This window comes from Temnothorax longispinosus, chromosome 8 (assembly GCF_030848805.1).
Source record: "Temnothorax longispinosus isolate EJ_2023e chromosome 8, Tlon_JGU_v1, whole genome shotgun sequence".
NCBI lineage: Eukaryota > Metazoa > Arthropoda > Insecta > Hymenoptera > Formicidae > Temnothorax > Temnothorax longispinosus.
Genome location: NC_092365.1, coordinates 6,364,226 through 6,375,114, shown reverse-complemented (window position 1 = coordinate 6,375,114; position 10,889 = coordinate 6,364,226). Strand labels below are relative to the sequence as shown.

At 37.7% G+C, this 10,889-nt stretch overlaps 1 protein-coding gene across 11 annotated transcripts; it reads right to left on the bottom strand.

Moving 5' to 3' along the window:
- Window positions 1-1,217: 1,217 nt before the first annotated feature.
- LOC139817917 (bestrophin-4) lies at window positions 1,218-10,496 on the bottom strand. Of its 11 annotated transcripts, none has more exons than XM_071786205.1 (11): window positions 10,094-10,496; window positions 8,629-8,678; window positions 7,047-7,417; window positions 5,891-6,211; window positions 4,931-5,264; window positions 4,321-4,542; window positions 3,945-4,243; window positions 3,798-3,830; window positions 3,344-3,570; window positions 3,002-3,266; window positions 1,218-2,476 (listed from the first exon to the last, which is right to left on the bottom strand). In XM_071786205.1, the coding sequence occupies exons 3-11, from the start codon at window positions 7,115-7,117 to the stop codon at window positions 2,146-2,148; spliced, it is 2,103 nt and encodes a 700-aa protein (XP_071642306.1). In that variant the 5' UTR covers window positions 7,118-7,417; window positions 8,629-8,678; window positions 10,094-10,496; the 3' UTR covers window positions 1,218-2,145. The 11 variants fall into 11 exon arrangements, with proteins under 11 accessions (XP_071642306.1, XP_071642308.1, XP_071642310.1 ...); XM_071786207.1 differs by having other exon boundaries at window positions 7,047-7,340; XM_071786209.1 differs by having other exon boundaries at window positions 10,338-10,496.
- Between the last annotated feature and the right edge of the window lie 393 nt (window positions 10,497-10,889).

The following is a 10,889-nucleotide window of genomic DNA, read 5'->3' as shown; positions in this document are numbered from 1 at the left end:
ATTATATTAATATAATAAAATTTGTATTTAATTTTTATACAACAAATTTGAAGCACTGTATATAAATACATATAACATATAAATTTACTCGAATAAAGTACAGGCTTACATCCCGCGCATGGGATTTAGAAATTTAGCCAATTTAGGCATTTAGAAAATTTGGTTTTAAAAAGAAATGTTTGCATGTAAATTCTAAATCACCTTACATATACATCATATACGTTCAAAAAAGTTGAAACAATTATCCAAGTAAACGAAAAAAATTATTTATACCTCTTTTAGTTACGCTAAAATAACATTTTCTGTTTTCTTTTTTACAAAAACCTGCATAAAAACTCGTTAGGCACTTAAAGGCAGCTGAATTTTGTTTTATTTTATAAATAATAGTTTCACCTTTCATGTCCAATATGTTAGATGACAGAATTCTGCAGAATTATTAAACTTTTTTCTTCAAAACTAAATTTCTTTTTAGTTTTATAACGTAAAATTAACGTAAGTTTATTACCTTATTACTATTTTCTATAAAAATATTGAGTATTCTAACAAACACAATTATATTCTACTTACTTTCACGAGTTGATTCCATTTTGTTAAAGTTAAATCGGTAAACTCTACGAAATTTTATAACTCTTCAAACACGAGCTTGCTTTTTCTCCTGCGTGCGCCCCAGATGTTGCTCGAGCGAAGGTCGCCTTTGTATTTATTTATAAAAGCAGGTATAAGGGATCTGACTCTAATACTAACGGATTTTTACCCTTGGGATATTTCTCTAGCCAACCCAACAGTTCAAATTCCCCAACTAGAATATTGTTTATTTTGGGGGTTTTGGCCAGCTTTTTGGGATTCTGCCCCGCGTTTGTGCGACAGTTTCAGCAAATGCGCTCCATGCGATCGTAGTTTAGTTTACACTCTCCTACAGTATATTTTTTATAAATCAATCGGATTAAATTTTCGAGATGTTTTAGTGAGCACTGGAAATGGTCCTTCAACATTTTACTTGCGTTTTACACGATAATCAAATAGCTCTTATCTTTCGTGTTATTTATTGTTTTTTTGCGTTTTTATTAGAAAATCTGTGTATTTATAAATATATCGTATACATATATGGAATATTTAGCGTGGTACTCATCAGGATTTGATGGACTAAAAAGGATTGACATATCATAAAATACAAGGAATCGGCACCTAATATTCTGCTAAAATAGAAACAAATCGTATCTTATTAAAAATACTTTATTTCAATAATACTGCAAAACAAACGGTTCACGTAGCACCGTAACAAATCGTGTACATCGTGGAATGTTAATCGAAAATGACCAGCAGCAATCAAGTCGTTTAAGCGTACAGTAAGACACCGTGTGCAATGTTGAGATAAAACGCAAAAGTTGAAGCTACGTAGAAAAAATAATAAAATACAAAATTTTTGTTTAAATAAATTTGAAGTTCTTCATTCAATTTCCAAAAACGAAGTATTCCTATTTCGAAATTGCTGTGATACGTAATATAGTTTAAGATAGTTTAATCGAATATCTTTGATTCAGCATTAAGGCTTGTAGCAATTATAGCACCTTCGCAGCAATCGCAGCATTAAAAAGTTCTTTTAATATAGCACCTTTTGCCTTAAATCTTTAAGTCTCTCGAAAGATTATGAAAATATCTTGTGCGTAGTTATTGTAGTCAAGATCAATTACATGTTCTTGTATTCAAACTATTATCTAAAAGAAAATTTTTTATTTTCTACAAATTGAAACGCCAAAATTTTTTCAGCTGGCTTTCGCGAAGAACTTTCGCACGACAGTACTGCTGCGTTATATACATATACATATACACATGTAAAAAATATTCTTATCAACTCTTTATAAACTCTTCGTTGTTAAAGCGAATATCAGAATGCTAAAACATTTCTAATCGCAAAATCTCGCAATTGATTTAAAACGAATAATATTATTCGCAATATAAAATCTGTATATATGTGTAACTTTATAATTGTTTCACAAGATATTGTTTCGTAAGCACATCGAAGACATGTAACAAATTTATCATAATAATGTATTGTCACACTATTTTCTTATACTTCGATCGAATATCTTGTTATTAAGGCTTAATCAGGTAAACTAACGTCGATGTAGGATCAACGTATTCTTTCTAAGTTTGATCGCCTTTCTCGCGTCTAGTTTCCATACTTAGTCGCGACGCGTCCGCTAATTCCGTCAACAGGAGAGTTTCCGACTCGGGAGGACTTTTTGGGGGGGATTCACTTTCGTTCAGAATATTAGCGCTTCGAGCGAGTCTACGGTTACGTCTCTGCTCCTTCCTCTCGACTTTCAATTTCGTAAATTCGCTATCGTTATTGTCGCTGGAGCACGAGGAGCTCGTGGTACTGGGCAAATCGTCGTTTATCCCGCTTCCGGTGTAACTCGGCGGTGGTAAGTCATAAGTGACGTTCGATCTCATCGATTGCATGGAGTCCTGTTTCCTGAGATTAAAGTAAATTTCATGAAAATCAAGATTATTCCTAAGATACCCTAATTATAATTAACACTAGTTAACACTAGAACTGCCGAAGATTAATCTATATTTATTTCTACCGAAGAAATCTTAGAAAAGAAAAGAGAAAAAGAGAAAGCAAATTAATACAATTAATTATTTATATGTAATTTCAATAAAAGTCAGGGAAAATTTCAGAAATTAAGATGTTTTAAAAAATATATATAAATTATTAAAAATTGTCAAACGGGTCATTTTGATCCCCTTGATACTTCTAGTGTTAAAATGAAATTTAATTTTCAAGTCACTATTCAAGTTTGACTTTATGGAAATGTATTGCTAGTGGAATTTCATTCTAATAAAATTTAGGGCTATCAAATTGATGAATTTTCAGGCAAACCATACTTGTGTCGTGTACACAGTCGCGAATTTTCCGATATAAGTTTACAACAATTATTGGAAATCGTTCAATCTTGTTCGAAAGTTGTTGATTTTGGACTTGTCGTTAAATTACCTTAAAATGTTCCGCCTTTCGCGAGCGGATTCCGTACTGCCAGCTACAGTTAAAGCTCCTCCGCGTGCAGGTGCACTCTTGGAGAAGTCACGCTTGTAAGATTGTGCGACACCAGGAACGTCGACGGGATCACTCGGCGGTGGTGGGCCTTGCGCAAATATACTTTGTACGTGAGGCCGGGTTTCGTTCGATTGTCTTAACGATGTCAGTGTCAGCTGCTCGTCCACTTCCTCGATGACGCCTATTCTCATGGAACCACCTGCAACTATGACATTACCATTGTATTTCATTTTGTTCTCAATCAAATTGTTTTAACGCGACACTTAACGTTAAGCAACGTACCGGGTATAGGTGGTCGCGTCTGCAACGAAGCTGTTGAACCCACGCTCGGCATCTTTCCCGCGGCTTTCGCGGCACTCGTGGCACCTCCGTCAGGCCTATCATCCTTGCTAAACAGTCGTTTAAGTACATTGGCAACGCTGCTCACCCTCGAGAGCGACTCCCCCAAATTGCTGGGAGTAGAACCGCCACTGAGATTGCGATCTCGATTACTCACTCTGCTGGCACTCCTAATTAGAAAATTAATAGAACTTAGAATCGTGAAGATAAGCTGTCGATTTCTCTCACATCAATATTATAATATTATATATTACATACATTATATTATTTTTTGAAAATCCGATTTTATTATCTAATATTGTTAATATTATGATTACAATGTCTTTGTTATTAAAATAAAAATAATTATTATACTTAGAATTCTACAAAATTTTGGTCGCGAGATATGAATAGCTACCTTATTAGTCTCTCGGTGCTGTCTGTATCGCTTCTGAATTTGCGTTAAAAATAATTATGATATTAATAATAATAATGATGTGAATAAATTGACTTCATATTGAATTTAAATAAAAAATATTCAAGAAACTGAATAATCTGCGCTTACCGGGACAGCTTTCCACTCGCGGTGAAATGTATTCCCGATGCGGCGTCGTCGAAGATGTCGGAGCGGAATTTATGATCGGCATCCGGCATCATGTCGTCGATTTTGACCGATGACGGTTGCAGTTCTTGTTGCGCGGCGGACAATTGTATGTTGGCTGTTGAGGGTTCGGGGGGTTGCTCGCGGTAGAGTTGCGACGCGTTAGTGTACGGGAGTTCCGTAGGGAATATTTCGTCCCAATATTGATCGCGTATAAGTTCAGGATGTTCGTGATGCATCTCGTCGACGATTAGGTAGCTTACCTTGAAAGCAAATAAATACACAGCATTATTATACCTGAATTGTAAGAGAAAACAAACAGCGAGAAAGTAGTTCTTACTTGCAAATTGCGATCGATTATCCAGTTTACTTCGAAATCGTCGTCGTCTTCGCCGAACGGATTGATTAACGTTTCGGCTACTTTCAGCCAACCCATATAGAAGAAGAATTGCAATGTCGCGAATACTGGAAAGTACAGATCGATGGTCGAGTTCGACTTTTGAATCCACTGACGACCCATTACGGTGGTCAAGAAATACGTATACACGGCTAATGTTACGACCTATAGTAAAAATAGAATTTGAAATTCGTATGCGGCAAACTTTGCGGCAAAAATTTATTAACCCTTTGCAGTCCTGCGTCGAGCTGGACTCGACTTAATACCTCCGTGTAGTGTAGAACTCTATAGTACTCAAATCAGTATGAGATTAAATAAATTGCACTTTTGAAATCTTTTTCATAAGTTCTTCTAAATAATAAAAATTCTTTCATTTTCGCCAATTGGATGAAATTAAGGAGACACTTGATCCCCGCTTATGTGCGAGAAATGATTTGGACTGCAAAGGATTAAATATATGCTTATTACACTTAAATTTTATTCTCGACTTCTCGAGGTTTATGCTTATAGCATTCCTTTCGCAGTTATTAATTTAAGTAGCCTCCATATCTACCTGAGTGTACACTAACGGGATGCTGATCGTGTCGTAGTGCGATATACTGCCGCACATCCCGCGGAACTTGTTGAGTTCGTCGATGAGAGTTTTCACCGCGAAGTCGTCACGTATTCGACCTTCCTTCCGGGCGCGGGTTACGATGCTCGAAGCCCAAACTATCGGCAACCAATGCTTACTCGGCTTCGGGAATTTCGCGTTTAGGCTGTGAAATATCGCTAACTCATTCTCCAGCAACAAGCCGCTCTCCACGAAATGCTCCATGGTGGGAAATCTCTTCTTTACGCGCGGCGCAACATTCGTTAGGACCATAGTCAAACAGACGCACACGTATCTGAAAAAAACGGAATTTATAATTTATTTATTAGAAGAACCAAAATTTCACATACAGTGCGATTTAAAGTAAAACTCGCTACATAATACATAAAATTTGTGCGGAATAACTTAAAATTTGTTTCTGTGACATATTAAATTAAATATATTTAAAGAATATTTTTAATTAATTTAATATTTATACAACAAAAAATATATCTGTATCTTAAAGGTAAAAAATCGTATTTCCATTACTCGAAATTGAGACAAAACAGGATTTAATATATCTACTATTTTTCTATAAAAATTTCTAACACAACTTTTTCTAAACATTATTGTACCTTAAAAACTAATAATATCGGACATAAGATTTAATTATATAATTATTATAATTTAAACTCCTGGTATATTGGAAAAAAAATTAACTCTAATTTTGACAAAAACCGGAGATACGATTCTTTACCTCTAATAATAAGGTACAGATACATATATGCTTGGGAACACTGATTAATCAATCTTTTCCTCTTAAAAGAAAGAACAAGAGTTCACATTGCACATATCACATGTCTTTCTCTCCAACTTAAATCGCGTGCCCTGCGTATATCGTTGCAGCTTATATACACTATAACTTTACAGTGTACGAGATACCTAAGTATCGTTCGACGCATTAGACGACCACGCTCGTCGTTGCCGTGTATAGTGGCCGATACGAAGACCGCGATGGAATCGGGCCACGGTATTCCCATGTATTGATTCCACCACCTATTCATGACGATAGTGACATAGAAACCCAGGACGAATGACACCGGTATCAGGTCGCTGTACTCGTTGCAGTACGCCACCACGGACTCGAATACCTTCTTCTGGTCTTCGTTCAACAGAAATCGGTAGATGCCGGACAGGCAGTAGTAGATGAAGAGGAAGAGCGTCAGATCGATCCAGACGAGTTTGTAAATGCTCGCCCGCCATCTGAAACAAATCGCGCGGCTCGTTAAATGAGAAGCAGACGCGCGTACAAACATCTGTCAAAAGCGATGGTTGTCTCGTAATGAGCGATCTCGTCATCCGTTTTTGCCGAGTGGACAAAAATCCCGATGATAGTGCGCTTTAAAATCGCGCTGATGAAAGTATTAAAATCAAAACCGATAAAACGCGATAACATTACTCGCGTGCTGTTATCGAACCGAAAGTCAATAATCCTGCCCCGTATCTGCGCTTATTGTTAGTTCCTTCCTCACTAACCAGCAGTGGCACTATGTTTGAGGTGCGTCAACTCTCGATGGTGAAGAGCGCGTCGTGTTTTTATGCAAACAGGTTGGAAATAAATGTACGTCACCCGTTATTTGCAATTGGAAGTATTCCAACGTAATTCGCGGTACTATCGTCAGGGACGCGACTAACTTGCGAATATCATTGACATTTACAAACCTACACCCACGTTTATTTTATTGGCCGCAAAATGAGTATTAAAATGCGAAATCATTTATTGTTATTTATGTAACTTTATTTCTATTTCAATTTTGGAAAACAAAAAAAGTAGGTAAAAAAAGAAAACAAATGTATAATAGTAAGGTAAGTAAGAGCATCCGTAAAATTAACACGGTGACTAATATAATGACGTTACATCGAGAAATAAAAATGGAATTTCGGAAACTATTAAAATATGAACGTTATAGGAAAAATAGAAATAACAAAAATAAAATAAAAAAGATTAGGCGAATGAAAAAATCCACGCCAAAAAAATAGCTTGAAATTTTTAACAAATTATACGTTTTAGTTGACAATTATATAGATAAAATCTCACCTGATTAGCAATTTGAGGAAGCAACCGAGGCCCCTGCAAGTGGCTACCTCGGCAGTATAGCTGACAGTCATGTCTCATCCGGCACGTGAATCGCGTCCCACGTGGTCACTCTCTTTTTCTTATTCAGCTCCAAGTGCCTCGCACTTACGTCGGTCGAAAGCTCGTGGCATCTCTCCCAAAAGCGCCAAGAGGTCTCTCGTCCTATCGTCGAAATGACAAACCGGGCGCGACACACAACCAGTGTCAGCTCCTCTTCGGCATCATCTCCGGCTTCGCTTCCTCGAAGTGGCCAAGCTGACGGTCCACCGGTAAGAGATCACCAAGGTCATCGTTTGCACGATCGTGTGCCGCCTCTGACGCGATTATGTAAGCTATATCAGCAGAGGCGGGACAAACTCGTTAGCTCCAATACACGAACTTTTCGCGTTTTGCAAGAATCATTGCCGCTCAATGAGGCTATTGTTCATAAAATTCTATTTTTGTATATATCGTCTCGCTCTATCGTTTCGCGGGGAAATGCGCCAGAGGTATGTTCACCTTGTGCGGTAATACGAAATGAACTTGGCGTAGTCTCACGTGTATATACTCCCTCGTCAGGTTTTAATTTACTATACGTGCTGTTATCGATGTCTTTTATCGTACACGTTATCAGGCCTTGACAGATTCGTAACTTTACAATGCGAAAGTTTCCTTCGATAATAGAATTCTTTAGAGTTAAAAATTTAACTCGCTCACGAGGAAATTTATCATCTCAGATACACAACTCAAAGGTTCTGGACTCTATCAGTTTTCCCGTTACCTCGTTGATATGATATATCGGTCAATGTTTCTTTCGAAACACAGACATTTGTTTTATACGTAGAATTATACACTGAGAGAACTTTCTCTTAGATTTTACCTTAAAAATTATTGTGGGATAACATGTATTACAAAGAATTTTATGCTAACTGTTCTGATTAATGTCTACCACAATAAAAAATATTAATATCTATTACAATAAAATATAAAATATGGTTGATTAATTTTACTAAAATATATAGTAAAATTTCAATAATTTTTCAAAAATGACCAACGTGCTTGGTAATTTTTACTACGTTGTTTGTAAAATATCTTTTGTATATTTCAAAAGTTCCTATTGTTACCGATAATATTTGATTGGTTGGCAAGTTGTCCCACATCTGTAGTGAATTTAACGTAAAATATAACGGAAAATTCTCTCCGTGTAGGATTGTATTTTTTAAGTTTCTTCTAATATCTCGCGATATTCGATCAAATTGATTTTTTAATTATCAGATTTCCTGTTTGTCAGGAATTAAAGAATAAGAAATATCTCTTCGTTGCAATTTGTTGTTTTCACGATAATATCTTTGAGTCTTGAGGTCTCCTCAAGGATAAATATGTCAAGCTCTAATACAGAAAATTGTTTGAAATTCCTTGCGAAACGGATGATTCTCATGTAATATTAAAGATCGTCCGAACGAAAGGCCGTAAATTGCATTTATCGAACGGAGATTTATCTGCAAGTGTTGAGTTGCTCTAATTCTCCTTCATTAAAGAAGATAAATGTTTCCTCGTGCAATACCTATCAAACATAAAGATTCCGTTTCCGCGAATTGCTTGAGAGTTCCCTATCTGTAAGAAATAGATGAATTAAAAGAGAATAGGAAGAGAAAGATACTTGGAAAATTGAATGTTTTTTTTTTTTTCGAGATCGATTAACTAATAGACATTTTTTAATCTCTATTTTCATAGAAAATTAATTTTATTCTTTGAGTTATTAAAGAGTTAGAATAGTTAGATAAATGAAAGACGACTAAAACTTTAAAAAATTACTCATTTTTTTTAGAAAAAATTAAAATGCATTAAAAAATGAGTTTCCATTTGAAATTTAACTGCATCTCTCTCTCTTTCTCTCTCTCTCTCTCTCTTTCTTTCTCACTCTTTCTTTCTTACAGCACTGTTACTTCGCGATCAATAAATGATTCAGTAGATATGCAGAACTACGCAGAGGCAGATTAATCACTAGGGACAGGAAGAGAAATGCAGAAATCTTAAATTCAATCTTTTATTTTGCCAGCCAAGCAGTTCGGTTCTTTTCAATCCATCTATGTTCCTCGGGGAATTTCCGCATTTTTTCTAGTCTTACAGTGTTCGTACTGTTCGTCCTTGCGCGCATATCGTTACGTTATCACGTGAACACGTTACAAGTGAGCGGGGAACACAGACTTTTACATAACGCATAATGCGTAAGCATAAGAAAATTGCGTGGTCTATTTCTTTATGCACATGTATATGGACCAATCAATTTTCTTATGCTTACGCATTATGCGTTATGCAAAAGTCTGTGCTCCCCGCTTTACGCCATGCCGAGCCTGCAACGTGCAACCGGCACGGCATCGCGTGTCGGCGACCGTCAGTCTCGGTCGATTCTCGGAGATACCACGAGTTTTCAGTTGACGTCATTGTCGTCATAGTACTGTGACGAATATCGAGAGCACCACGTAATCGCGCGCCTGATTACTAATTAGTCAGTCAAACTTTACCTCCCGGCGTGATACAGCTCCGCCGGCTAAAAAACGCGATCGCGCATCATAAGAGTCTAGCGAATCGCGAAATAAGTAGGGGAAAAAAAGGAGTGGTAACGTTATTTACATGAAACGGAGCAAAATTGCCCTCGAGATAATTGCAGAGTGTAGAGTTCCGATTCCGAGTTTCGCGAAGCGAGGTATCTTATCGTGTGCTTTTTAAACGTCGGAGTTGTTGAATGCCAAAGTGATTTCTCATCTAATTGTTTTTAATACCGCAACCCGAATACCGAGACGCTTTATTGCGATTGCGGAATAAAATAAATAAAATTATATTCCAACGGAAAATTATCTTACAGCGAAAATCGAAATAACGCGCCGTACCGTCGCACGTGTACGCTGTATAACAGTTGCAAATGTCGAGCATTTTTCGACCTTGGACCTCGCGTGTAACGATTACACACACCTATCGCATAGACGCGATCATAAAATTCATTCGCACACCGCGTGGCTGTAACTCACCGGATTCAGCTGTCGCGTCACATTTTCAGAGAAAATTTTCAGAGAAAATTACGGTAAATCGATTGCAAATCGATTGCGAAAACGTAATCGTGAGTGTACCGATGAAACACTGATGTAAACGTCGGCGAAACAAGGACTCGCAGCTCGCCCACGCCGATAGAAGGATTTCGGCAAACAAAGAGAAAGAGAGAGAGAGCAAGGTTCTAGCGTGGGTCCAGCTGAGCGTTAGAACTCCACTTGCCACCTTCGATCGATTTCCGCTCTCAATTGCCGGAAGTCGGTTCACGGAACTGCACGCGCGAGATTTCGGGATAATTAACGGATATGCACGCGAGAGGAACTTCCACGGTCGCGTCGTTTCGCGAACGATTACCATCCAGCACACCAGCTAGTATAATACTGTACTGACTTGAGGCAACAGCCGCCGCAGCACGCCATCCCCTACACTCTCCACCTCGGGTCTCGGATCCATCCCCTCCGTCGGCCCGTGTTTCCGCATGAGTCAGTAGTGGTGCTCACAGCTGAGCTGCACGAGCTGCGGTATTGCTTATTACCTTTGCAAAACGTTCGCTGCGGTGCATGCCAGTCGCTCGCGAACACTCGGCTTTCTCGGCGTATAATTCCGTTTACCGTTATCGCGATTATCCCGCGAGAGATCGTGCGAACATATAAAGTAAAATCAATCCCGCGAATAATCCCACGCAGTTCTCGAGACTTCTGAAATTGCAAATATTTCAAAATCTCTCTATCTTTAAAATTTCTATATTCGATTATTGATAGACGTCTTTCATCTGCT